General features: G+C 45.1%; 1 protein-coding gene, 1 long non-coding RNA gene and 1 pseudogene across 2 annotated transcripts; 1 reads left to right on the top strand and 2 right to left on the bottom strand.

Annotated features, from left to right (window-relative positions):
* Positions 1-1441: 1441 nt before the first annotated feature.
* LOC147316543 (uncharacterized) lies at positions 1442-4720 on the bottom strand. The gene is made up of 3 exons (XR_015124492.1): positions 3301-4720; positions 2978-3149; positions 1442-2887 (listed from the first exon to the last, which is right to left on the bottom strand). It is a non-coding gene; the product is annotated as an uncharacterized LOC147316543 (long non-coding RNA).
* LOC147316542 (uncharacterized) lies at positions 1489-22650 on the top strand. The gene is made up of 19 exons (XM_086260087.1): positions 1489-1908; positions 2076-2178; positions 2247-2407; positions 2492-2578; positions 2726-2876; positions 2959-3120; positions 4083-4192; positions 4270-4381; positions 4499-4527; positions 8170-8261; positions 8340-8454; positions 8553-8723; positions 11586-11656; positions 19144-19311; positions 19384-19502; positions 19578-19782; positions 21147-21354; positions 21428-21486; positions 21565-22650. The coding sequence occupies exons 1-19, from the start codon at positions 1834-1836 to the stop codon at positions 21797-21799; spliced, it is 2433 nt and encodes an 810-aa protein (XP_086116213.1). The 5' UTR covers positions 1489-1833; the 3' UTR covers positions 21800-22650.
* Positions 22651-26258: 3608 nt separating this feature from the next.
* Positions 26259-27180, bottom strand: LOC147316541 (uncharacterized; annotated as a pseudogene).
* Positions 27181-27889: the final 709 nt, after the last annotated feature.

Genomic DNA, 27889 nt, shown 5'->3' with positions numbered 1-27889 from the left:
ACCAAGTTTCAGTTAAAAACATAAAATCAAGGCTGTGCTCAGTGATTAAATCATTAATTAAAAATGTTTTCCCAGCTAAAGATCTAACGTTTAATAAAGCCAACTTAAGTGTTTTAGAGGTATTACTTGTCCCCTCGTGTTTGGGAGCAGTCTGTGGCACACAAGGTATGTTTACTATGTTTAAAGATCTTTTAGAGTGCAGCTCTCTGTGTTTTGACCAGGCCACATGTCTCCTTCTGTCACCTAAAAGTACAGAGATTTTAAAACCTTCTAGTTAACAGGGTCCCAGCTTCTCCTGGGAAAAGTCACCACTGCCATAATCCTCGCAGCCCGGACCCTCCACACATCACACATCAGACTGCGGAGACAAAGCATGAAGGTGGTAAGGAGGAACTAAGGGGGGCGAGGCTGGGCAATGTGACTTCGATTGCTCTGTTGAGGGTGGGGCTCGATGGCGAACCTTTGGCCGCTCTGGTGGGGGGTTTATGGGGGACAAAAAGGGATTGGGCCGGGGGGTAGATCTGAGCCCAGCATTGACCCGCTCCATCATCTCCTCAGTGAATTAGACGTAGGCTGTCGGGGATTCCCATGATGCATTGAGTTTTTCCTTTCCAGTCACCTTTCTCGCTCACTATGTGTTAACAGACCTCTCTGCATCAAATCATATCTGTTATTAATCTCTGTCTCTCTTCCACAGCATGTCTTTATCCTGTTTTCCTTCTCTCACCCCAACCAATCACAGCAGATGGCCCCGCCCCTCCCTGAGCCTGGTTCTGCCAGAGGTTTCTTCCTGTTAAAAGGGAGTTTTTCCTTCCCACTGTCGCCAAAGTGCTTGCTCATAGGGGGTCATATGATTGTTGGGTTTTTATCTGTATCTATTATTGTACGATCTACTGTACAATATAAAGCGCCTTGAGGCGACTTTTGTTGTGATTTGGTGCTATATAAATAAAATTGAATTAAATTGAATTGAATTTTGTATTTTGTAAGTGTTTTGGATTTTGTAAGTGTTTTGGATTTTATACGTGTTTTGGAGTTTGTACATGTTTTGTCTCTAGGGGCCACCGTAAGGTGCCATCTTCAGTCTCAGCTGACTGCAGGTTTCCAACCTTAAACAGGACATTTACACAATGACTGAAACCAGCACCACTGAATGAACAGTGGTTTGCATATCAGTTTATGATATGCAAACTGTCATGACCATTGATCAACAACCACTGATCAAGAAGGTGACGTGATGACGAAACGTTTCTCACACTGAAAACGTCCAGATGAACAGAATAAACTTCTTGGGATTTCTGAGCAACTTTAGGCTCATGCAGAGGTCACATCAGTTGGCTTTGTTTGGTCCCTGCTGAAGTCTTGGTGGTTTGAAGTTGGCGTGTGTGTGTGTGTGAGAAAGAGTGAAAGAGAAAGAAAGCTCTAACTATATATGAAGCCCTTTATGAGTTTGCACAGATGCTTTTTGTATTAAAATGAGTTCATTCACGCTCTGAATCTGGTCCTCGTGTTGGGACCGATGGGGAGCACATCATTGATGTTTAGGAGACAGCTCAGATTCATTATGTGACTAAACAGGAAAACAAAGAATTTGTACAGCTTTTGTTTTTTTTCTACTAACAAAGAAGTAAAACTGAAGCATATCATATATCATACTCGTCTGCTTGAACCTTGGGTCAACACCTGAACGTGGACCGAGGTGGAACAATCTCCACCCACTGATAAGATAAACCATAAACCTTTGAGCTGCAACACGTCACCATCAGCTGACTTTAAAGGTTTGTTTTCGTCAACTGAAACCAGCAGAGAGCTCAGAGGTACATCAGAAGCAGGATGAAGAGAGGAGCCCAGGGGGGTCTATGTAATACTGGACTGGAGCTGGAGGACATGACAGGAAGAACCGTCCAGGTGAGTGGGATTTTCCTCATATGCAGCCAGCTGGAGCTTAACTCCTCAATGCTTAAAAATATTTGTACTCATAAAAACTTTATTTGATTGCTTGGTGGGTGTCTTTAACAGACTTTAGCAGAAAAAACAGTGTATCCAGGTGTCCTCAGGTATTTACTTGTCCTCAGGAATCAGGGTGTCCACAGGGATCCAGGTCCTCTGTGTCAGCAGCAGCTTGGTGGGTGTCTTATTACAGAGGTCGCTGGAGGCAGAAAAGAAGAAAGCTTACAGGTAAGTCCAGCTGAGCTCAGTCGTTGCAACAAGTCTGAGTTTGGTCTTCATCAAAGCTTCTTTTTCAGGATTTCAGGTGGAGGTCAAATACTGTGGTCTGGCTGAGGATGATGAAGATGACAAAGAGCAGAGGGACAAAATAGACAACATCAACAAAAACCAACAACTCAACAAAAAACTGCTCGATCACTTCAGACATCTGGCTGCAACCAACCAGGACACTGACCAGGTAACAATCAGTGAGAAGTGTCCGTATAAAATCAAACCATTTTTCTTTTCCTCTGTTTGTATTCATGTTTGTGTGTTTGTTCAGGTGGACCTTCAGCTTCTGGACCGGGCGATCTCAGACGGAGCTGATCCGAACGCCTCAGACAGATATGGACAGACCGTCCTGCACGAGGTCACACGGGAAGTCACTTCTGCCCTGTTAGCCGTTTGTTCACACACCTGCAGGACGGTCACTGAGAGCTTCTGGAGAGCTTGTGCTGTGTCTGTGTGGTACAGGTGTGTGTCTGCAGAGAACTAATGCAGGTACGTGTGTGTTCAGATCTCCAGAGCGTGGAGCGTGGATGTGATGCGGTTCTTCCTAGACCGGGGCTCAGACCTCCTGCGGCCAGATCAGTTTGGAGTCACTGCGCTGCATGTGGCCTCGGCGCTGGACTATCAGGACATGGTGCAGTTCCTGCTGGACCGAAAAGGTCTGTGGACACTAAAGCATGAACAGTGTGTGATGGGAAGTCATGTGATAGAGTCACATGACTGCATGTGTGTTATGATCAGCTGATCCGGAGGCTCGCACCTTTCTGGACAAGCAGACCCCGCTTCACTACGCTGCGAAGAATGATGCCGTCGGTTCGATCAGGCTTCTGCTGCAGGCCGGAGCCTCCATCAGCTGCACCGACTACAAACGCAGGACACCACTGCAGCTCGCCGCTAACGCAGGTACCACTGACACACACTGCAAAAATTGCCTGTTTAGAAATAAGGAAAAATAATAATTGACTTTAAAGAAGATCCTGACTATAATAAGTGAAATAAGATAATTACACTCGATAAGATTTCTTGAAATAAGAAAAATTATGTAGACAAGTATATTTGAAGTCAGATCAACTGAAAACAAACCCGTCAGTAATGCTTTCAGTGTTGTTTCTTTTTCACTTTGAGAGGAAGGATCTTCTGGTCACCCGTCTGTCACAGGGCTAACAGTCTTGCCTGTGGACGATTTGGAATAAGCGATTAACTTCAATCTTTGGACTGTGGGAGAGAACCCAGAGGGGAGGCACAAGGCAGATGCTGGAGTTGAACTCAGAACCTTCTTGATGGAGGGAGTGGTGCTAGCTACTGGACCAGTTTCCTGTCCATGTTTTTAAAAGTCTGTACAAGAAAAAACTGCACTGCAAAAATCGATTTTCAAGAAAGTAAAAAAAAAAACTTTGTTTCTGAACATTTTTTCGTATTTTTTGTCTAAAAAGAAACCATATTCTTACCAAGCAAAATTAAGCACATGCTAGGAAAATATGTCTAACTTTTCTATAATAAGATATTTCAGAGACAGACACTATCTCTACTTTTAAGATTAGGCTTAAAACTTTCCTTTTTGTTAAAGCATATAGTTAGGGCTGGACTGCGGACCCACAACAGGTGTAGGCTGCCGGGGGATTCCCATGATGCACTGGGTGTTTCTTCTTCAGTCAGCTTTTCACTTATTTACTTCGTTGCATTTGATTATTCGTTATTATTAACCCTTGGCTCTCTTCCACAGTACTTCTTTGTTGCGTCTTCCTCTGCTAACCTCCAGATGGCCCCGCCCCTTCCTGAGCCTGGTTCTGCCAGAGGTGTCTTCCTGTCAAGAGGAAATTTTTCCTTCCCACTGTCTGATTGTAATCATCTCTTTGTGTCTTCAGAGCGTAGTGATGCAGCTCGTGTGCTGTTGGAGCTCGGGGCGGAGGCGGGGCTGAAGGACTCTGATGGACAGTTCTGTATAACAGCTCTGATTGGCCGGATGAGCCCAGTGGTATAATGTCCCACATAAAAACAACACAGCTGTGATTCGTTCACAGACATTGTTATGTAACATGTGGTTGTGTTTAGGCTCAGCTGGCTCTCAGTCAGTTCCATGTTTTCGACCGAATGACCAGGCAGCACTACTACTACCTGAACCTGCTGGAACCAGAACTACACTCACCTGAGGACCAGCTGTCAGGTGATACTACAGTGTGCAGTCTGGCGTACAGCAGCCTCACAGCTGCAGTAGTACTTCTGCAGTAGTGTTGATATTACAGCTGCTGGTCTTGCCTAACACCCCTCTGTCTGTCTGTAGGTGTGTGGGTCGGTGAGCCAATGTCTCCGGTAAGTTTCAACAGTAAGTGAAGGGATTCAAACCTCGGCATCCCCATTAGCACCACCTGAGCTACATTTAAAGAAAAAAAATCATCTTGTCCGGAGGGATCCCCATGATTTAATAAGGCATCCTATAATATTACTCATGGATTAGTGTCCTCTTAAACTAAAATTAGGATCAAACTGTAGAAAAAAAAATGATGATGATGCAGATGTTTACTGGGAGTTGGGGCGTCTACATGACTGAGTCAGGTTCCTTCACTAAGTGCCTGTCTGAAGTTCTAAACAGCTCTTTGGATCAACTCCTCGTCCTCTGAAGGATGTATGATGGTGTGGGTACACATCTACTCTGTGGCCTTGGGATCACCGCTCTGCTTTTTGTGTTGATGCGGTTATTTTAGCCTCATTGAGCTATCCTGATGGTTCACTGCCAAGCGTGAAGGGCAGAAAAGAGAACGCCTCAGGTTTAAGGTCATAGTCCTCAATAGGAAAAGGGTGGAGGCCGTACTCCAGAACAGGGACAAAGTGGAGGAGTTTAAGTATGTTGGGTTCTTGTTTAAGTGAGGGCAGACACATGTCAACACATAGTTTAGCACCATGACTGCAGTGACACTGTAGCTTTGGTGAAACCAAAGGTGTCCATATACCAGCTGATCTACTCCCACCCTCATCTACACTCACAATAGTGATGGGATTTCCGGCTCTTTTTGGAGAACCGGCTCTTTTGGCTCGGCTCACTAAAAAGAGCCGGCTCTTCAGGTTGTTTTGTTGCTTTAATTAATTTATTATTAACAATAATATAAAATTATGCACAAAAGGAATTACTAATGTAAAAAAAAGTGGTTTTATTTATATATGTTTATATATAAATATATACGGTAGCCCCTAGAGACAAAGCACATACGAACAGCAAAACACATTTCTAGCGTTAACTGAAATTCCAAAACAGAGCTAACTACATCACTTAAATTACACAATTGAAAGCATATGTGTATTGTTTGTGTATTTATACTAGAGATGGACCGATCCGATATTACGTATCGGTATCGGTCCGATACTGACGTAAATTACTGGATCGGATATCGGAGAGAAATAAAAAATGTAATCCAATCCATTAAATATCAAAAAAAGCACCTCACAAAACTTGCGACACGGCGTAACTCGCCTCATAACCGTAGCACGTTGCAGCAGTATGTGTCACGTGATAGAACGGCTGTGTGTATTTGTAGCCTCGCTACCAAACCGGCATTTCATCTCCGAGGAAGTTATCCCAGAGAGAAGTAAAGCAAGTGTGTAAGTTCATCTCTGAATGTTTGTAAAGCATTCCCACGTTAAGCTTAACAACCGATATATGGAGCGACTGCCTCTTCTTGCTGCTACTTCAATCATGAAACTGAACAATGATCAGCTGATCGGCTTTTCTGTCGCGAGTCCGTCTCTCTTGTTTGTTTTTGCACCAGAAAGAGGAAACCAGCGGCTGAACAACAGCAGCACGTTTAACCTTGATAAGCTGTTGTTAGAATTTATTTAATATTACTTTCTACACCAGGTTCTTTTTCTACGCAGCTGACGGCTGGTAACTGTGCAGGGGCGGATCTAGCAAAGGGGGGCCGATAGGGCATTAACAGGGAAAAGGGGGCACAAAGACATACTTTTCTGTCTTATTCTCATTTAAAATGTCTAGCTTTTAATAAATATTTATCTGAATCTTACACCCAAGTTTTAATCTGATCTAAAATGTATAGAAGTCCATTACTGTATATAGTAACTGTTAAGTCTAATATATCCTAGTAAGCTATAGTATTTTTTCCTTTGGGAAGATACCATCTGTGCAGTCTGCAGTTCTGTTGAAGAAAGATGTTGAATCTATTTAATTATTCTTGAAAAATAATTTATTTCTGTGCATTTTTTTTTCACACTGCATCAAATTAACGTTGATTACGTCGATTAAGCATCATGAGGCGGAGGGTGGGGGGTGGTTCCCTATTTTTTTTTGCTGGGAGTTGGAACCCTATTATTTAGGTTGCTTAATATTTCTGCTAAGTACTCTTTAAAATACCAGAATAGGAAGGATGGAGCAGGTTTAAGTTTATTAGATTGATCAGTTTTGCTAAACTATGAAATATTTTGGGTGCAGTGTATTTTTTACATACAGGTATAACAGAATAGTATTATTGTTGTTTTTTATTTAAACTTGAGTATGAACTTATACAAAATGCAGCAAGATATTTAAAAAAGTTTTATTGATTAAAAAACACACTATATCGGATTCATATCGGTATCGGCAGATATCCAAATTTATGATATCGGTATCGTATCGGACATAAAAAAGTGGTATCGTGCCATCTGTAATTTATACACAAGCACTCATATATATTCAAATAATTTTTAAAAAAATGTTTATTTACCTGTTACTACCACACACCAAATCCGGTCATTGGTAATTCTTGGCTTATGTAGCCACTAGGTAACAAAAGCTCAACACTGCGCCCTAGCATACTGGAGCACTTCTGTTGTGTTTTGTTTGTGCTTTGGAGTTTTTACGTGTTTTGGAGTTCGTACGTGTTTTGGAGTTTTTACGTGTTTTGGAGTTTGTACGTGTTTTGGAGTTCGTAAGTTTTTTCGAGTTTTTACGTGTTTTGGAGTATTTACCTGCTTCGGAGTTTGTATGTCCTTCGGAGTTTGTACGTGTTTTGGAGTTTGTACGTGCTTCGGAGTTTGTATATGTTTTGGAGTTTGTACGTGTTTTGGAGTTCGTAAGTTTTTTCGAGTTTTTACGTGTTTTGGAGTATTTACCTGCTTCGGAGTTTGTATGTCCTTCGGAGTTTGTACGTGTTTTGGAGTTCGTACGTGTTTTGGAGTTCGTACGTGTTTTGGAGTTTGTACGTGCTTTTTCTCTAGGGGCCACCATAAATATACTTTTATTTATTCACTCCGCATAAAATGTAATAAATAAATCATATATCCTGTGCTACTGCGAGTGTAACTACCGCCCCTCCCCCCTCTTCCCAGCGCAAAGCACAAGGCTTGCATGCGGAGTGAAGCGGAAAAAAGTGAGAGAGAAAGAAAAAAAAACCCCACAGCTCCCAATAAGGAGCCGACTCGCGTTGTTCACTTCAAAGATCCAGCTCTAAGAGCCGTTTCTCTCGTGACCGACACATCACTAGCTCACAAGCTGTGCTTAGTGACCAAAAGTATAAGACTGAAGATAAATGAAGCAGAAACAAGCTTCCTCTGCAGAGGATCTGGGCTCAGCCTTACAACAGGGCAGGAGCCTGGAGTAGAGCCACTACCACTACACTACTTAAAACGGCTTCTAGTATGTGTCAACACAATTCTCATCATCCTTGGGCTAGGAGTCATTGCTTGAATAATTCATGGGTCAGAGTTCAGAGGGTCAATAACCAAAACCATCCAGTGAAAATGGTCAGGTACAAGGACTGTACTGAACATGAGTGAAAAGCAGCCAATGTCCAAAGAGGAACAAAATAAAATACATAAGCAATGGCTCAAGACTTTTGCACAGCACTGCTTGACGGAGCTTAAGAACCAGTGCAGGTTATTTTTGTTTGATGGCATCAGTGCACAGAGGATTTTATTTTACGTGCTATAAATGCAGTCGGACATCAGCTGTACCTGTATCTGTTCAAGCTGCAGATGGTGATTCAGGAGGAGAAACTTGATCTCATCATGAATCCCGTCTTCCTCAAACTGATCCACGTCAAATGGAATCTCTACGGCAGGTAAAGTCTCTCTGACTGACGGTTATGTCAGGTGATAGGACACTTTTCTACCTGCATGTCTGTCTGTCCTGCTGACAGGTTTGGGGCATGGCTTCTCCTTATCCTTAACTTCCTGTTTAATGTTTCCTGGACGACTGTCGCTATCTCAGTGTCTGTCCACCGAGACTCACCTGATCGTTATGTCCTCCCCGAGGTAACCTGTCTGTCACACCTAACCTATCTATCTATGTGTCACCTGTGTATCTCTCACATGCGTTACTCTAACATTTATGTTACACCTGTCTGTCTCAGGACTGGTGGTGTGTCCTCTTTGTGGTCTTGGCGCTCCTGTTGACCCTAGAGGAAGTGCTAAGGGATGTGCGGGACATCCTGCGCTCAAGGAAAAAGCTCCACCTCTGGCAGCAGTTGGTGAAGCATCGTCTCCAGAGTGACCTGAGCTGCTCACATCCCATGTGGCCACAGGTAGGAATCAGGATGATGTGGTGGACAGGAACAGGAAGTATCAGATATTTCAGGTGTATGTCTGTGAAGGTTCTCAGTCATCCAGGTCATCGTAGTCAAAGGAGCTTGCAAAGAAAAGTGTCTGGACTTCTTTAAGTTACTTGAAGACGTTTCACCTCTCATCCGAGAAGCTTCTTCAGTTCTAAGGTCAAATGGTGGAGAGTCCCAGATGTAGACAAAGCAGAGTTGTTCCTAAGAGCCTGCGCCTTGGATCCACTGTCAGGGGATACAGAGCAGACTTGATTCTACAGAGAGCACAAAATCACCTTTTAAGTGAAAGGATAAGACAGGTCCATTTCACTATAGATGCCCTCCAGATCAAGATCAGCCAGACCCTGCAGGAACTGGAAACCCTTCTACCCTCTCCAATCTTAGAAGAGGTTTACAAGTTTGTGGACAAGGCTCAGCAGGCCCAACACTCTAAAGGAAAAGAAAGACAACGCAGGAAATTTCACACCTTGCTTTCAAAAACACACACTCCTCATTCTGAACCTACACAACCCAGAGAAGAAAACACACCTGAAGACAGTCAGGAGAAATGGGTTAAGAACTTTTCAGACAGGATTCTCACTGAACCTGAAAAGAGAGTATTAGCCAAAGGACTACATTTTTCCATTTCTCCACAACAGTTGCCCATAGTGGACCTCATCACAGCCACAGAATCTGCCATACGGATTAATAAATTATCACAGACAGAAGCAGAGCAAATCAGGATGAAAGTCTCAGCCACGCTCTCCAGTGCCAAAGTCCCTCCATCCAACCTCACAATACAGGAAAAGAAGGCCGTTGCTTCCCTGAGCAAAGACCACAACATCACTGTTTTACCAGCTGATAAGGGAAGATGTACCGTGGTCCTAAACACTACAGATTACCATACAAAGATCACTACTCTCCTCAGTGACAACAATACCTACGAAGCCTTAAAGCGAGACCCCACAAGCAGCTACAAAAAGAAAGTTATAGTTTGCCTTCAAGACTTTGAAAAGGACAAAATTATTGACCACCTTACATATCACCGCCTTTACCCAGGGGATGCCATACCCTGCATTTACGGACTTCCTAAAATCCACAAGGAAGCTGTCCCACTCAGACCCATAGTCAGTAGCATAAACTCAGCCACTTATAACATTGCTAAACACCTTGCTACCATCCTTGCTCCTCTCGTGGGGAACACCCCACACCACATCAAGAACTCCACCGACTTCACCGACAAGGTCCAGAAACTTCCCCTGGATCCAGATGAAACCATGGTGTCCTTTGATGTAGTCTCTCTCTTCACTTGCATACCCACCACGGAGGCCGTGGAGACTGTCAGAAAACGACTACAAGAAGAAAGCTCCTTGGAAGACAGGACCAACTTCACACCCGATCAGATCTGCACACTGTTAGACCTCTGCCTCACCACTACATATTTCAAATACAACGAAGGCTTCTACAGACAAAAACATGGCTGTGCCATGGGCTCCTTCGTGTCACCTATTATAGCCAACCTTTACATGGAGGAAGTGGAAAGGAAGGCTCTTGGCTCTTTCAAAGGAAGAGTACCCAGCCACTGGTACAGATATGTGGACGACACCTGGGTCAAAATCAAGACACAAGAAGTGGAATCCTTCACTGCGCACATTAACGCTGTGGATAAAAACATCAAGTTCACCAGGGAAGACACAAAGGACGACTGTTTGCGTTTCCTGGACTGCGCTGTGCACATTGAAGAGAACGGCAACCTCAACATCGAAGTTTACCGGAAGCCCACACACACGGACCAGTACCTCCTCTTTGACTCCCATCACCCTTTGGAACACAAACTTGGAGTAATTAGGACCCTACACCACCGGGCAGAACATGTTCCCTCTAAGCCTGAAGGAAAAAAGAAGGAACACACACATGTAAAGGAAGCACTCAAAACGTGCGGATATCCTAAATGGGCGTTCTTAAAGTCAGCAAAGAGGCACAGAAAAGAAGATCAGACACCAGCAAGGGAGGATAAGAAAGACAGACGCAACAACATTGTCATCCCCTATGTATCAGGTGTATCAGAGAAACTCAGGAGTTTTCTCCAAGCATGACATCCCAGTGTATTTCAGACCCAGCAACACGCTCAGACAAAAACTGGTTCACCCGAAAGACAAAACGCCAAAACACAGACTTAACAATGTGGTGTATGCTGTACAGTGCAGCGAGGAATGCCCAGACCTCTACATTGGAGAGACCAAACAGCCACTTCACAAGCGCATGGCACAACACAGAAGAGCCACCTCCACAGGACAAGACTCAGCAGTCCATCTGCATTTAAAAAAGGTCAAAGGTCACTCTTTTGAAGATGCCAATGTTCACATTTTGGACAGAGAGGACAGATGGTTTGAAAGAGGAGTGAAAGAAGCCATCTATGTCCACTGTGAGCGACCATCTTTGAACAGAGGCGGGGTTTACGACACCAACTGTCTGCCATCTATAATCCAGTTTTGAGATCCCTTCCCAGACGCCTTAACGCACACTCACATCCTGGGCCAGCTGACCTCAGGAATTCGCATGATAAGGTGGGGCCAGGTTTCACAATGAACACACCCGAAACTCTGGCTGATTGGGACCCACACCCAGTTTCACACCTTGGCTCAGGCGATTAGAGGATCATCAGGGGGTCCTTTTGTCCCTTTGTGGAGGGAAACTCCCACTAGGTTTATATCTGGGACTCTCCACCATCTGACCTTAGAACTGAAGAAGCTTCTCGGATGGGAGGTGAAACGTCTTCAAGCAACTTAAAGAAGTCCAGACGCTTTTCTTTGCAAGCTCCTTTGACGTTTCAGGTGTATGTTGTGTTTACAGGAGAGAGAGTTTCTACTAAACCAGTTCAAACTGGTTGACAGGAAGAGAGGAAGCTACTGCCGGGACCTGTGGTACTGACACACACACACACACAGAACAAAAACCAAATGTAATCATGTGTGAAACAATCACTTTATTACATTTTAGCTTCACTATGTCCCAGTGTGAATGCATGGTCAGAGCAATCAGAAAGAGTATCTGCATCACGATGGACATCAGGTGTGCAGATCAATATCACAGCAAGAAATCAGGACATTGAAACCCCCACCATCAAAAGTATAACGCAGAGAAATCAGGTTCAGCTCTAGTATCTACTATCTAGTATCTAGTATCAGTCCACATTAATCCACTGAAGGAGGTGGAGAAAAAGCTCAGAAAAGGTTAAAATATGGTTGGTGTGATCTTTAAATGATCATTTGCATGGATCAATGAAAAAGGAAGAAATTCATCATCAGCTGAGCAGGGGGTAGATAAGAGAAAAGAGTGAAAATGTCAAAAGAGCATCGGCTGTACTTTTGTGATTGTTGAGAATGAGAAGCTAAGTGCATCATTTTTTAAAAATAGCAGCTGGATAAAGAGAAAATTGCTTCCTTGAAAGAGAATAAATGTGCAGTTCAGTATTGAATATTAAATGGTAAATGGCCTGTATTTGTATAGCGCTTTACTAGTCCCTAAGGACCCCAAAGTGCTTTACATATCCAGTCATCCACCCACACACATTCACACACTGGTGATGGCAAGCTACATTGTAGCCACAGCCACCCTGGGGCGCACTGACAGAGGCGCGGCTGCCTCGCCTCTGTCAAAAATTTACTATTACAAAAAAATAAACTATACATAAAGTGTGTTTGAATGGCAGCGTTGCAGAAATGTGTGCATGTAGCACAGAGCCATGGCTTGGAGTCTGAATGAGTCTCACAGGCCTGATAGTGCGCTTCTAGCCATTCATAATTATAATTACAATTTATAATTCTTAATTTGTTTAATCTGCTGCTCTCCGTAAATAAGCACAAGCAGGAATGTTGAACTTTTAACTGTGTTTCAATAACTTTTACAGCTTTTCCTTCTGATAAAAACCTCCCTTATGGCCATTCATACCACACAAAGTCATGAAGCCATAAACCATTAAATGACAGAATAGTTTCTGTTTTTCACTTCCTGCAATAATCATAAAGAGCACAAGTCTGTATAGTTAGAAAAAAAAATCTGAACAGTGTGCGCAATGAGCTAGCAGACCTTTTTCTGTAATTTCACTCATTTATTTCTTATAGTTTAAAGAGTTGTGCTGACAGATTTCCTTCTTTATCACAGCAATTTTTCTTCATCCATCCACTTCTTCTTCATTCACTTATTCGGGGCATGGGTAGCGGGGGCAGCCTAAGCAGAGAAGCCCAGATTCAAGATTCAATTCAAGATTCAAGAGCTTTATTGTCAATACAACAGTATACACAGTATACTGTTTCACCCCAAGCCTCCCATGGTGCATTTATAAGTATATTAAAGATATATCTCCAAGAGATATAAAACTGGGATTTACAAATAAATAACGTGCTAAATTTAGGTAAAATTAAGGTAAGGCAATTAAGGTACTAATCACTAACTACACAATACTAGCTGTATGATAAAGAAAGACAGGACAGAGACAATACAAAGTGGATTGTGCAGCGGTATTGAATACCAGGTTCAAGTTATTGTCAGGATTTTACAGACGAGACATGACAAAGACACGTGCAAAATGTGCAAATGTAGTATAATTTAGATGTGTGCAAACAGGCATATTAAGCAGGTGGATTGTGTAAGTTTAAGTCTTTTGATGAGTATTGTAAGGTATTTATAAGGGTGTTTGTGTTTATCAGTCCTTTTGTGGTAGTGAGATGAGAGCTTTCCCTGCTTGGGGGAAGAAGCTCTTGCAGTGTCTGGTCGTTAAGTTTTGATACTGCGAAACCGTCTGCCAGATGGAAGGAGGGAGAACAGTGCATGTGAGGGTTGGAAAGTGTCCTTCACTATGCTGTTCACACATCGGATAATGTGTTTGTGGTTGAGTTGGGAGATGGGTGGGAGAGGGCCTCCAATGATCCTCTCTGCTGTCCTCACTATCCACTGCAGAGACTTCTTTTCAGCGAGGGTGCAGATCCCGTACCAGATAGTGATGTAGCAGCAGAGGACGCTCTCAATGGTTCCCTGGTAAAATGCTGTGAGAATGCGAGGAGGGTAGGGATGGGCATGGATAAGATTTTTACAATTCCAATTCCATTTTCGATTCTGTTTAATGATTTGATTCTTTATCGATTCTCTTATTGATTCTTATTTTTAAAAAAGGAGAACACTAAGGTCGATTAGCTTAGAACTTTGTTTTATATCTTCTCTTTGAACAAGATAGAAAATTAGGAGTAACGTGGCCTTACAAACCCAACAGTGAGATCTTAAGAGATCCACAGTGATAGGTTTGTAGCTTGAACCTATTCGCTGGAACGTTGAAGACAATATAATTACACAGCAAGCAAGACACAAAGTAGGCAAAGTTCTTCTTGTTACTCATGCATGAGGGAGACCTGCCTGGAGCCAAGTGTTGTCCCACCACTTGACCTCCACAAAGAATACTGTGTGTGTGGGGGGGGGGGGGGGGGGGGGGGGGGGGGGATCAGAGTGTGACCCCATAAATGACTTCCCTAAACCTGCTGGTCTGGAAGTCCAACAGTTCATCTAAACAAAAGGCACTTAGCCTAAAACAGATACAGCCACGTTTATCCTGCCATAAAACAATAAAACAGGGTATGACCTCTTCTCATGCTCCCAGGATGTAGGTGTGCATTCCAGTGTGGAATACACACCAAGCCTTTGCAGCCTGCTAAAGATCACACATCCTATCACTACACAATTGATTATACACCTCTAAGCATATATGGTTAAATATTTCTAAGCATAAATGACAATCAACAATACAAAACCTAACACACAGCCTCTTCAATGGGGTGTCACAGGGCCCCCCAGGAAAAAATTGTAAATGTAAAATAATAAAATAAATATTCTTCTGTAGCAATAACAAAGTATAACATAAATTATTCTGTAGCAATTACACAAGAATATCCAGTAATGTCCCTGCCTACAATTAAACACATTCACTTACTGAAAATCACCTGCTGTGGCAAACGGCTGCAAGCCTTTGACCACAAACTGAGTCTCTGCTCGGTGACGTTCGTCTATCCTGCCTGAAAGGAGACGCTACCGGTAGACTGCAGCGAGAACTGCCAGCATCTGAGCCAGACTCTGTCTCATCATGGTCACTAAATGCACAGTAATGGCAGGTTTGTAATAAGGCAGATGGCACTAACATAACATGCACTGTTAGTTGATTATTTACCTGCCGCATTAACGGGAGAGGACGTGCAAACGTTACCGCTGCTGCTGGGTTGAGATTCACGAGTCGAGCGGAATTAAAAACACGACATTCATTTAAGGTCATCGTGTGTTTTGTGAGCAAATGCTTTTGCATATTCATAGTGTTTCCTACCTTAAATGAAATATCTACTTTGCAAGTATTGCAAGTTGCCCTGTTGTCATCCGTTCTCGTAAAGTATAACCAAATTTTTGAGCGTTTGAGCCACTGTGTTTCCTGCCAGGTAAATGACGCTCCGCAACGTGCTGACGTCATTCGGGGCGACTGGAATCGATAAGGGAATCGTTTGCAAAAATGACAAACAATCCCAAGGAATTGAAACAGTGGGAACCGGTTCTCAACAAGAACCGGGTTTCGATACCCATCCCTAGAGGAGGTAGACTGGCCTTCTTCAGTTTCCTAAGAAAGTGAAGACGTTGTTGGGCTTTCTTCATGATGGTGGTGGTGTTCAGGTTCCAGGAGAGGTCAGCTGATATGTGCACTCCCAGGAACTTCACACTGTTGACCATCTCAGCAGCAGACCCGTTGATGTGCAGTGGGGTGTGGATCATTGAGCTCTTCCTGAAGTTAGCAACCATCTCTTTAGTCTTCTGAGCATTTAGAGACAGGTTGTTATTCTGATACCAGTCCACCAGGTGTTGTACCTCCTCTCTGTATTCAGACTCATCGTTGTTGATGAGACCCACCACTGTTGTGTCATCTGCAAACTTGATAATGTGATTTGAGCTGTACTGTGCAGTACAGGCATGTGTTAGCAGGGTGAACAGCAGTGCACTAAGCACACAGCCCTGTGGCGATTCTCTTCTCAGTCTTCTGCACTAAGGGACACCCTTCGAACATGGTATTTGTTATGGACAAACTGTTTGCACAGAAATCCAACAACAAAACACTGCTCTGAAGTCTTCCAGTAGGACAATAGAGTCCCCAGGTGGAGCACTCAGGGACACCAATAAGGCTAAACCATCATTTGTCGCATAAGCACAGACAACAGTCAGGACCCGTTCCCCAACCCAAAGGCACAGGGAAGAAATCCTCTCATCCACTGGGAGAAACCCCAACATACATACCTGGTCCCTCACCAGGCAAAGAAGGACTAAGTGGGACAAATAAGTCCCACTCAATAAATTTATAATGATAATAATTTTTATTTATGAAGCACCTTTCAAATGGTAAATGGCCTGCATTTGTATAGCGCTTTTCTAGTCCCTAAGGACCCCAAAGCGCTTCACACTACATTCAGTCATTCACACACACATTCACACACTGGCGATGGCAAGCTACATTGTAGCCACAGCTGCCCTGGGGCGCACTGACAGAGGCGAGGCTGCCGGACACTGGCGCCACCGGGCCCTCTGACCACCACCAGTAGGCAAACACGGGGTTAGTATCTTGCCCAAGGATATTTGGCATGCAGCCAGGAGGCAGCCTGGGATCGAACCACCGACTTTCTGATTAGTGGCTGACCTGCTCTGCCACCTGAGCTACAGCCACCCGACAAGACACCCAAGGAAAATTAACAATAGAATAAAACACATAATAGAACAAAGACAAAATGAAGAACAATAGAACAAAAGCACAAGATAAAATTAACAAACATTGGGTTCACAGTGAACTTGCAGATTTGAACAGATGGGTTTTGAGTTGAGATTTAAACTGGAGGAGAGAAGCAATGTTTCTTATATGTGGGGTCAGAGAGTTCCACCGCCTGAGAGCAGAGCAGCTCTGGTGATGAGGCGGAAGGAAGGCACAGTAAGCTGGATAGAAGAAGAAGATCGAAGTGAGCGGGCAGAAAAGGTAGTGCATAACAGGTCAGAAAGGTAAGGAGGTGCGAGGTTATGAATGGCCTTGAAGGTGAGCAGAAGAAGTTTGTACATTATCCAGAATTTCACTGTGAGCCAGTGAAGTTCCTGAAGAACAGGTGATGTGCTGGTAGGAGGGGTTCTGGTGAGAATGCGAGCAGCAGAGTTCTGAACCAGTTGAAGCTGATGGAGGGATTTTTGGGGGAGACCATGAAAGAGAGAATTACAACAGTCAAGGCAGGAGGACAAGAATGGACATAGGCTGTCTCCCAATTCAGGGTCTGCAGCCTTAAAGGCCGCATTTCAAGGCCGATTACGTCACAGCGGCGCGCCGAAGGCTGTCCCAATTCAAAGGCTGCTCGAAATGCGGCCCTGAAATGCCTCCTTCATTTCCCTGAATTTTAAGGCTGTGGCAGAGTAGACTTCGTGGTCCCATATATCCCACAATTCATAGCGCGGCAGTCGGTGTGGAGAATTCTGCCGCAGACGGCAGAAGCGGAGCGGCCGAAGAGTAAACTGTGAAAAGTAAGTACTGAATATTATGTCACTTATTTATGTGCAAATGTTTAATACCATTAAACATTACTGTTGGCCACATGTCGGCAAAGTCATGTGACATTAGTGACGTTTGTACTAACTTGGTTTTAAAGTCTTTACTTTAAAATATACGCCGTTCAGTAGCTGAGCTTAATCCTACAGAGAATGATCAAAGCTCATGTAGAAAGAAACAAATGAACAAAAGATTTTCTCCTTCATTTCTGTCAAACACAGCTGTACGACACATTTCCAGCTGTTAGTATCATGGTTGCTAGGAAACCTGGGCAGCGCAACGGAGGCTTTTTTTTTTAAACTTTATTGACAAACAACAGTATCAGCGCAACGGAGGCTAGACCGTCCCATTTCACAAGCCTCGCACTTCCGGCCTTAGCGGTCTTAGAGTACACGGCCCTTGAGGATCGTTGAGGCTGCGTACTTTAAGGCTGCAGACCCTGAATTGGGAGACAGCCATAGACTGGGTGGAAAGAGAAGGACGTAACCTGTTAATGTTGTGTAGATGGAAACAGGCAGAACGGGTGAGATTACTGATGGGAGAGTTAAAGGATAGTGAACTGTCTAGGATGACACCAAGGCTCTTAACCTGAGGAGAAGGGAAAACTGTGGAGTTATCGATAGTGAGAGAGAAATGATTAGCCTTCACTAGGTTGGATTCAGTGCCAATAAGGAGGATTTCAGTTTTATCCTCATTGAGCTTAAGAAAATTAGAGCTGAACCAGGATTTTAGTTCAGATAGGCATTCTGTAGGGAAAGAAGGTGGGAGGGAGGAATCAGGCCTGATTCACCTCAGCAAAAAAGTGAAGATCAAATTTGTGGAAAATGGTACCTAGAGGGAGGATGTAAATTATGAAGAGAAGAGGGCCTAAGACTGAGGCTTGGGGTACACCAGAAGTGACCAGGAATAGATGAGAGCGGAATGATTTCAGCTGAATAAACTGGGACAAGAAGATATGATTGGAAACAGGCTAGGGGTGTGTCAGAAATGCCGAGAGAGAAAAGTCTGTTTAGAAGGATGGAGTGAGAGATGGTGTCGAAGGCTGAGCTCAGATCCAAAAGGACGAGAATGTTGAGAAGACCAGAGTCAGCTCCGAGAGGAAGATCATTAGTAACTTCACGTAAAGCAGTTTCTGTACTGTGACATGAACGAAAACCAGAAATCTCTTGTAAATGTTATTATTAAGCAGGTGTGAATGAAGTTGAGCTGCAACCGTTTTTTCAAGTGTTTTAGAAATGAAAGTTAGGTTAGAAATCAGACGGAGGTTGTTAAAGGGCTAATTTGGACTAATCAGGACTAATTTGTCATGGGAGACCATACCAGGGGCCAAAAGCCCCTTGACAACATAGCCCCTAGGATCCTTGGGACACACAAACCCCTCTGTGACTTCTTTACACCAACAGGAAGTTTCACTACACCCACGGCACCCCAGCTCCACTTGTGCCCATGTTGTTCTCTCCAGGTATCTGTCTGCTCGTCAGTGTTCTCACCCATTTGGCTGCTGTGTGCTTCATTTTACATTTTGAGTCCTTGTCTTTTCGTTTGTTTTTCTCTTCATTAGATTAACTAGATTTTCACAACTGACTTTTGTAAAGTTTCTTTATTCTTTCCCAAATTTTAAAGAAACCTCAACTCTCTGTTGTATTAATTCATTTTTTAATATCTGAAGATGTCGTCTTGTTGGATCATGCTGATGGGTTTGTGTGATTTTTCTGAAGTTTATACAGATGCATATTTGCTTTTTCAGAGGTTATATTCATGAAATCTTTATTTAAAACTTTTTTAAATCACAAAGCAACACTCTGACTTCAGGAATGTCTTTGATTGGCTGGTGTACTTTCTGCTGACTGCATCGTTCAGTGTCCATGTGGCCGATGTGATTGGACCGTCCACCATTCTTAACACCATGAGTTTGCGTATGTTCTCCATCACCATTGTCTTCCTGTGGTTGCGACTCATGAAACACGTCAGAGGCTTCAGGTACTGAAAAGCTACAGTCTACTGCAGAACCGTATGGCTATTGCACAGATAAAGTTTAGTGTGTACTTGCAGGCTGATGGGGCCGTTCATCGTCATGTTGGGGAAGATTGTTGGGGATGTGATGCGTTTCCTGTTCCTCTATGCGGAGATCTTCATCCCGTATGCCTGCAGCTTCTGGATCATGTTCGGAGGTCTGTGTGTGGGAGTAGGTTGGTGTGTTGGTAGTTGATGACATCATGATAACAGTAAGTTAACCCTGCCCCCAGGGATGGCTTCAGTTCCCAGCATGCAGTCTGTCCTGGGCCTGCTGTACAGTCTGTATCGGATCACTCTGGTGGACGAGTACGAGTACGCTGCCATGGTGGCTGTGGATGATGTCATGGCTCCTGTGCTGTGTGGGACGTTTCTGGCAGCGTCTTCAATCCTGTGTGTTAACCTGCTGATTGCCCTGCTGACTGATACCTTCCAGAGGTCAGAGGTCACACCTGCATTTGATAAAACTTTATGTTGGGGGGCAGAAACTGGGACTGCTGCACCAACAAGCTGAAGTCAATAATCATTTCAGCTTGTTATAAACAGCCGCTGTGAGAGTAGCAGGGGCGGATCTACGGGGGTGGCATGATCCTAGAGCCACCCTAGTTTGCTTAGCAAAATGCTGTTTATTTAAAATAATAAGCTAGCATTTGGACTTTGAGCCTGGCTGCAATTAACACTCAATATAAATTCTAAAACTAAATATATTGCATAGTGTTACCTCCCCTCCTCCACACACACACACACACACACACACACACACACACACACACCACTAAAAAGTGGTTTAGCCCATAGCACGGACTGGCTTTATTTCTTGTTGTCAGTAGCAACCGATGCTGACAATTGTCCCACACAATCATTTTGAATCAATACGTGGACATTTTCAGATTTCAGCACAGGCGGTTGGTTGTTACACTCTGGAAATGGAATGAATATGAGTGTTATTAACCCGCTGGGGTTGACACGCGCCGCACCCCCGAATCACGTGACCGATTTAAGCGGACATAGCTACGAGCTGCAGACATGCTGAGTCTCCATTTCAGCTTGTGTTCAAGACTTCAAACTATATGCCAGTTTTCCATTTTATTTTATTTTATTTATTTATTTATTTTTTTAACCTTTATTTAACCAGGAAGATCCCATTGAGAGTTAAAAAATCTTTTTCAAGGGAGACCTGGCCAAGATTGGCTGCAGCAAGTGTCTCACAGTTACAGAAATTACTAAATCAAACACATGCAGCAACAACACACATGCAATACAACTTTCTAAATACTATCTTACGTTTTGTGCGGGAAGAAATGGTGAAAACCACATTTTCTAAGGACAGTGCTTGGATCATCATGTGTGCACCACCAGCTGACAGCTGCTATGAGGTAAACATGCTGCTGTGCATTTTGGACACACATCTACACTTTGGTCTCATCTGTCTGAAGGACATTGTTCCAGAAGTCTTTGTGTTTCTTGATAATGTAACTGCTGATAGAAGCAGCAGGATGATCTGTGAGGTGTACACGTCAACACTCTCTGCTCACATTCAGACTAATGCAGCACTTCCAAGTGCAGAGGGATAATGAGCCAAAGCAACAACGCCACATTTTAGGAAGATACATTTGATTTCTCTGCTTTATGTCTCAGTAAAATCCACTAATTCCAAACATTCTGTCGCCTCATTTCATGTTAAAAATGTCACAATGCCCCAGTCATTCTTAAGAGGATTATGTACAAAAATATATTTTAAAAAATCACATCTTGACTTTATTTAAAATGAGAGAACAAGTGTGTGTGTCTATGTGTTTTAGGGTTCACGATAACTCACAGGCCAATGCTATGATGCAGCAGGCCGCTGTCATCCTGCAGGTGGAGGAATCCATGCCCCTCCTGCGTCATTTCTACGACAACCAGTACATCTCCAGCCACTGCTCGCCATTGGTCGAACCCTCTGATGATGGCATCACAACAAACTTGCATTACCATGATGAGATGGGACGAATTACAGTGCAGATCAAAGTGCGTTTCTGAAGAACAAATTCTGATCTAAAGTCATGTGCTTCAGGTTCTCATGGTATCTGTGTGTCTGCAGGAGGTTCTAGACCAGTTCTTGGTCCTGCAGCGGGAGGCGGAGACCACAGAAGGTCCACGGTGAGATTAGCAGAACTCCATCACTACTGACACACAATTCTTCTTCATTCAGCTTCTCTAATGTGGATTCTCATTCAGAGTCCAGATGGACCAGGACCAGCAGAACCAGCAGGAGACCCAGAGGAATAAGTGCCAGCAGAGCCAGGAGCTTCAAGAGGACCATGATAAACAGAATCAGAACCAGGACAACAAAGACAAATGTCGCCAAATCCTACAGAGGCAGACCCAGGAGCTTCAGGCCTTGCGAGCAGAGCTGAAGGAGCTCCAGACTCTGGTCTTGCAGCTGGTTAAAACCAAGACCAACTCTGTATAAGAGCTGTGGGTTAGACTGGGAGGAATGTCAGAACCATTGTTTCATGTTTCTGTTTCTCCAGAATCTCCTCTGGTCCAGGACTTCCTGTTTAATTGTTATTTACAAACTCTCATAAATGAAAATACCAGTAAGAAGTTTGCTAAAGGTTCAGTGTCATTCATCTTTAGCTGGTATTTTGGTAGCCATCTTGGAATGAATGTGGACTGTTATTTGAAAATAAAGTCCCCCCCGAAAAAATAACATCACAGCTTCATTAATGGTTCAGTCCAGAGACATTAGCTGTGTCCCAATTCAGAGGCCCCATCCTCCTCAGGACCCGGCCTTCACAGTCTACGTGGGCCGGGTTCTCCGAAGACTGAGAAGGCCGGAAGTGTGAGGCTGTGAAATGTGATGGTCTAGCCTTCAGATCTGCGTCACCGCTGGAATTTAATAAACTCAGCCGTCTGCTCCTTGCTATCTAAAATATAACAGGACACTGGCGTAAACTCTCGACCATCTCACACTTCTGTTTAATCAGTTTTCTGTTTGACGTTTATTCAGCTGTGTGAAAACTAGAACTTTAATTTCAGCCAAACTGATTTACTCAGAAACAAATAAAACACTGAAAGAAGCCAAACAATAACATTTTTAAGTTATCTAAGTGACTTATATATCATGTTTAACCTGAGTAGTGAAGACTGCAGGGGATTGAAACAGGGGCGGATCTAGAGAAATTTTCTTAGGGTGGCAAAATCAAAGCCTTTTTTTTTTCAAACACATATGCAGGTGGTTACATATGGTTAAAATTATTCAAATGCAGTAAGTATACACGTTTTTCATATAAACAAAATTACATAACTTAATTATTGTCTGTAACCCACATAATTAAACACTTTAGTTACATAAAACATGTGAGTTTTGATCTTATGTACTGTATAGCCTGTATGATAAATAAATATGTAGCCCAATAAGTATCCAGAAAAGCTACACAACATCGGGCGGTTCATTTACAAACACAGGTCTAACTCCAGTTAGAAAATAATCAAAGTGTTACATGCTTAAATTACACAAAATGTCAGAAATCTGCACTGTCAAGAACAAAAATGTAAACCTAATTCTTCATGATTTGTTGGAGTCACCCTCCGAGGTCGAAAATATAACTGGTCATTTTGGACATTTGTATTTCACCTTCAAATTCTTTCATTTTATTTTTTTCCTGCCTTGCTTGGTATTGTGGAGGTATGTAATAATGACAGGAGAGGTCTCAGTGTCTCACTCCAACTTTATTAACTGACTCTCAGAACTTCACATATAGTGAGCGCCAAAATCTCCACCCCAACACTTCCCTTCAACTTGGGTGTGAGTGGAGCCACCTGGTGGTCCGCCACACATACCCCCCCCCCCTGAACACACAGTTAGGTCTCTATTCAGTCCAGGACCCTGGGTCTAAGCAAACGACCCGAACGACTGAACCTGGGAGGGAGAGAACAGGCAGAGGAAGGTCCATCCTGTGAACGAGGCTGGTGAAGGCAAGCAGGAAAGGCAGGAGGAGGCTCAAACGCCGGTGGTCCGGGGGTAGTCCTGGGGGGAAAACCAGAGTTTGTCAACCCCATCGAAGGAGGGCGGCCACGGCGAGGGGCCTGGGCCGGCACTACATTACCGTCCGGAAAAACGTGCAGGTTTAAGTCTGTCAACACACACAGTCTCCCTTCGACCCCCAAAATCCAAAACAAAATGTTTCTGGCCCGGTTCATTAACCCTGAATGGGCCGTCATACAGCGGCCGCAGCGGTGTCCTGTGGGCATCGTGCCTGACAAAAACAAACTTAGCAGTCTCTAAAGTCTTTGGAACAAAGGTGTCAGGCACGCAATGGTGCACCGGACCAGGAACCCGAAGCGAGTGCAAAAGCGGGTTGAGAGATAGCACCGATGGATCGAAGCAGGGAGGAGGATTTTTGGACAAGAATTCTCCAGGCACGCAGAGGGGCTGACCAAACACTAGCTCAGCTGGGGAAGCGCTGAGATCCTCCTTAACCGCAGAGCGCAGCCCAAGCAAAACCCACGGGAGGCGGTCAACCCAATTGCCATCCTTTAAGGAGGCGCGAAAAGCAGCCTTAAGCGACCGTGGGAACCGTTCACACATCCCATTAGCTTGCGGGTTGTATGCAGTTGTGCGGTGGACTTTAGCCCCCAGTCCATCAGCCATGGCTGACCAAAGCTCGGAAATGAACTGGAAGCCTCTGTCTGACGTAATGTCCGCGGGTGGGCCGAAACGCGAGACCCAGCTTGACAAAAACGCCTTGGCCACCACTGCTGCGGTAGCGGACGCCAGGGGGACCGCCTCCGGCCACCTGGTGGTCCGCTCAACAACAGTCAAAAGGTGCGTAAAACCTTGTGACTGTGGCAGAGGACCCACCAGATCGACATGCACATGATCGAAACGTTTGCCGGGTATGAAGAACGGCTCCAGGGGCGCCTTGGTGTGTTTATGAACCTTCGCACGCTGGCAGGGAATGCACGCCAACGCCCATTCCTTAACAGATTTGCGAAGGCCTGGCCAAACAAATTTAGAGCTGACCAGTTTAACAGAGGCCCGGACCCCTGGATGAGAGAGAGCATGTACCGAGTCAAAAACTTGACGACGCCAGGAAGCGGGAACCACTGGGCGAGGGCAGCCGGTGGAAACGTCACAGACGAGGAGGGGGCCACCGTCCTGCACGGGTCTGTCCTCTAGTATGAGGCCCGTCTGGGTGGATTTAAGCGTGAGGATGTCCGGGTCACCGCTCTGATCGGCAGCCATGGCGGAGTAGTCTATGCCGAGAAAGACGGGAGAAACCAGCGCACGGGACAAACAGTCATCCACATGATTGGATTTACCAGCCACGTGCCGAATGTGCGTGGTAAACTCAGAAATGGCTGCCAACTGGCGCTGCTGGCGTGCACTCCATGGATCAGAAACCTTGGACATGGCAAACGTCAAGGGTTTGTGGTCCACGTATGCGGTAAAGTGACGACCCTCGAGAAAAAAACGGAAATGACGAGTCGCCAGGTGGAGCGCCAGTAGCTCCCTGTCAAAAACGCTGTAATTGCGTTCGCTGTCACGTAGCGTACGGCTGAAAAAGGCGAGCGGTTGCCAGACACCCGAGATTCGCTGTTCCAGCACCGCACCCACCGCTATGTCCGATGCATCGGTGGTCAACGCAATCGGCGCTGAGGGGGATGGGTGGGCCAGAAGGGCAGCATTAGCTAACACTGACTTAGCATCAGAAAACACTTGGATGCTTTCCGGAAACCAGTCAACGGAGTCATTAGCTTTCTTACCTTTTAACGCCCCATAAAGGGGCTTCAGCAGATGTGCCGCTCTGGGGAGAAAACGGTTGTAAAAATTCACCATCCCCAAAAATTCCTGCAGTGCCTTAACAGTCGTGGGACGCGGAAATTCCGAAACAGCTCGGACTTTGTCAGGCAACGGAACCGCGCCCTCGGCGGAAATACGGTGCCCAAGAAAATTGAGAACGGGCAACCCAAACTGGCATTTAGACGGATTAATAATCAGTCCATGCTCCGCCAAACGCTGAAAAACCTGCCGCAGATGGAACATGTGCTGCTCCTTCGAGCTGCTGGCCACCAGTATATCATCAAGATATACAAAAACAAAGGGCAGCCCGCGCAAGACCGAGTCCATCAACCACTGGAAGGTTTGGGCGGCACCTTTCAGGCCAAACGGCATGCGCAGAAACTCGAAAAGGCCGAAAGGTGTAATCACGGCGGTTTTGGGGACATCCTCCGCGCGCACGGGAACCTGGTGATATCCCCGTACCAAATCGATCTTCGAAAAAACCGAAGTCCCCGCAAGATGGGCGGAAAAATCTTGGATGTGGGGAATGGGATAATGATCGTTCTCTGTGACATTATTACGACGACGGAAATCCCCACAAGGTCGCCACCGACCATCAGATTTAGGCACCATGTGTAACGGAGAAGCCCAGGCACTGTTCGAACGCTGCACAATGCCCAGACGCTCCATGGTGGCAAATTCTTCCCGAGCGACAGCCAGTTTGGCAGGGTCGAGGCGGCGCGCGCGCGCGAACACCGGGGGCCCTACTGTAGTTATGTAATGCTCTACCCCATGCTTCGTCACCGTGCTCGAGAAAGTGGGGACAGTGAGTGAGGGAAACTCAGAAAGCAAACACTGAAAAACGTCACCCGAATCTACTGAGTTAGCATGCACCACGGGCTGAGCACCCCGAGTCAAACAGGGTAATGAGGAAAATGACACAGCATCAATTAAACGTCTGTTAGCCACATCAACCAGTAGTCCGTGAGCACAAAGAAAATCAGCGCCTATTATAGGCACAGAGCTAGCAGCAACAACAAAGTTCCACTGAAAGTCACGGTCGTGAAAGCAAACAGTCACCAACCTTTCACCGAAGGTTTTGATGGGAGAGCCATTAGCCGCTGTTAGCAATGGCCCGCAGCCCTTAGCTAGCCTGTCCGAGCCAGCCGGGGGAAGAAGGCTCTTCTGTGAGCCGGAGTCCACCAGGAAACGCCTCCCCGAGCGTGAGTCCTCTAAGAAAAGCAGCCTTTCCTTGTTGCCAGCGGTCGCGGCTGCTACAGAGCGCTGACATGCCCATTTCCCTGGGTCTGGAAACTGCAAGGCGGGAGACAGCGCCGTGCCTTCGCTCCAAAACGCTGGTGATTAAAACAAAGCCCCTTTCCGCGGTGCCGCCGTGCAGCGATTCCGGCCACCGTGGACGAGTCAGAGGGCCCCTGGAGCATCGGTGAGGGGGCGGGGGAAAACGCTGGTGAGTCCTGAACAATCGCCTGGACGCCGAAAGTCCTGGTAGCCAGGAGGATGCGATCCGCCTCTTCCGCAAGGGAGCGGTAATCCTTCATGGCCAATAGCGGGGAGTTGGCAAGGCCAGCGCGCACTGGAGCCGGCAGCTGTCGGAGAAAGAGGTGGGTGAAGAGAAATCCTCCGTCATCCGCGCCCAGCAAGGACAGCATGCTCTCCATGAGCTCAAGAGCGGTGCCGTCGCCCAGGCCCGCGAGGGAAAGGAGTTTCTCGGCTCGCTCAGCATCAGAGAGGGAGTAACGCCGCAGCAGCAGCGCCTTGAGGGCGGCGTACTTGCCTTGGGCTGGGGGGTCCCGGAGGAGAGTCATCACGCGGCGGGTTGACGGCGGGTCAAGTGAGGCCACCACATGGTGGTATTTAGTATCGTCGGCTGAAACTCCACGAAGAGCAAACTGAGCACGAATGTGCACGAACCATGAAGGAGGATCGTGAAGCCAAAAATCCGGCAATTTAAGCGCCACAGCAAACGCAGCCATTGGCGGAGGTGAAAGTCCGGCGGCAGCCGATGCTTCCAGGCCGGAGCTGGCTTCGTCGTCGAGCCTTAGCATGTTCGCTACAGGGGTCACCAATGTGGAGGTATGTAATAACGACAGGAGAGGTCTCAGTGTTTCACTCCAACTTTATTAACTGACTCTCAGAACTTCACATATAGTGAGCGCCAAAATCTCCACCCCAACACTTCCCTTCAAGTGTGAGTGGAGCCACCTGGTGGTCCGGCACAGTATCATTATTTTCAGCTCAACCTCACGTGTTTGAATTTAGTTGTTTTTTCATTGACATACTGTGTTAACACAACTGATATGAAATCACACAAAGAACTTAAAATCCTAGAAGTTTGTTTTTTTTACTGCAAAAACCACAGACATGTTGACTAAATAATTTTTATAACTTAAAATGCTAAATAAATAAATAAATAAATAAATAAATAAATAAATAAATTGTACATTTTGAAAACTTATGCACACATTTTGTAAACACAATTTGTAAACACATTTGGCCACAACTATTTAAAAATATTACTAAAACTAACACGAGAGAACAATCAGGTTTTGCAATAAGATGCCCCACAAATTATGTGTGCCAGTAAAAAAAAATAAAAATTTGTCCACCACAAGACAGGAGAACAGCACAGGGATAAACATGCAGGCCTGACAGCAGGAGGTGTATCACTCCGCTGGGTTTCTACCTGCACACTACAAAGTGCCTTTGTGAATTCATTAGTGCCCTCACTGACACACAAAACAAATCAACTGTTGC

The sequence above is a fragment of the Aulonocara sp. 'chitande type north' Nkhata Bay genome, linkage group LG13 (assembly GCF_057382095.1).
Source record: "Aulonocara sp. 'chitande type north' Nkhata Bay isolate Kocher_YH1m ecotype deep benthic linkage group LG13, A_spYH_male_GT1.1, whole genome shotgun sequence".
Classification (NCBI taxonomy): Eukaryota; Metazoa; Chordata; class Actinopteri; order Cichliformes; family Cichlidae; genus Aulonocara; species Aulonocara sp. 'chitande type north' Nkhata Bay.
Note: the sequence above shows the minus strand (reverse complement) of the source record. Positions and strands in the feature narration are given on the sequence as shown.

Bases quoted from the DNA above. Each gene is read 5' to 3' on its own strand.
- LOC147316542 (XM_086260087.1), top strand. From the start codon at position 1,834: ATGAAGAGAGGAGCCCAGGGGGGTCTATGTAATACTGGACTGGAGCTG. The intron at 4,528-8,169 runs GTAAGTTTCAAC...TATCTGTTCAAG, and splicing joins TCGGTGAGCCAATGTCTCCG to CTGCAGATGGTGATTCAGGA. The intron at 19,312-19,383 runs GTACTGAAAAGC...GTGTACTTGCAG, and splicing joins AAACACGTCAGAGGCTTCAG to GCTGATGGGGCCGTTCATCG.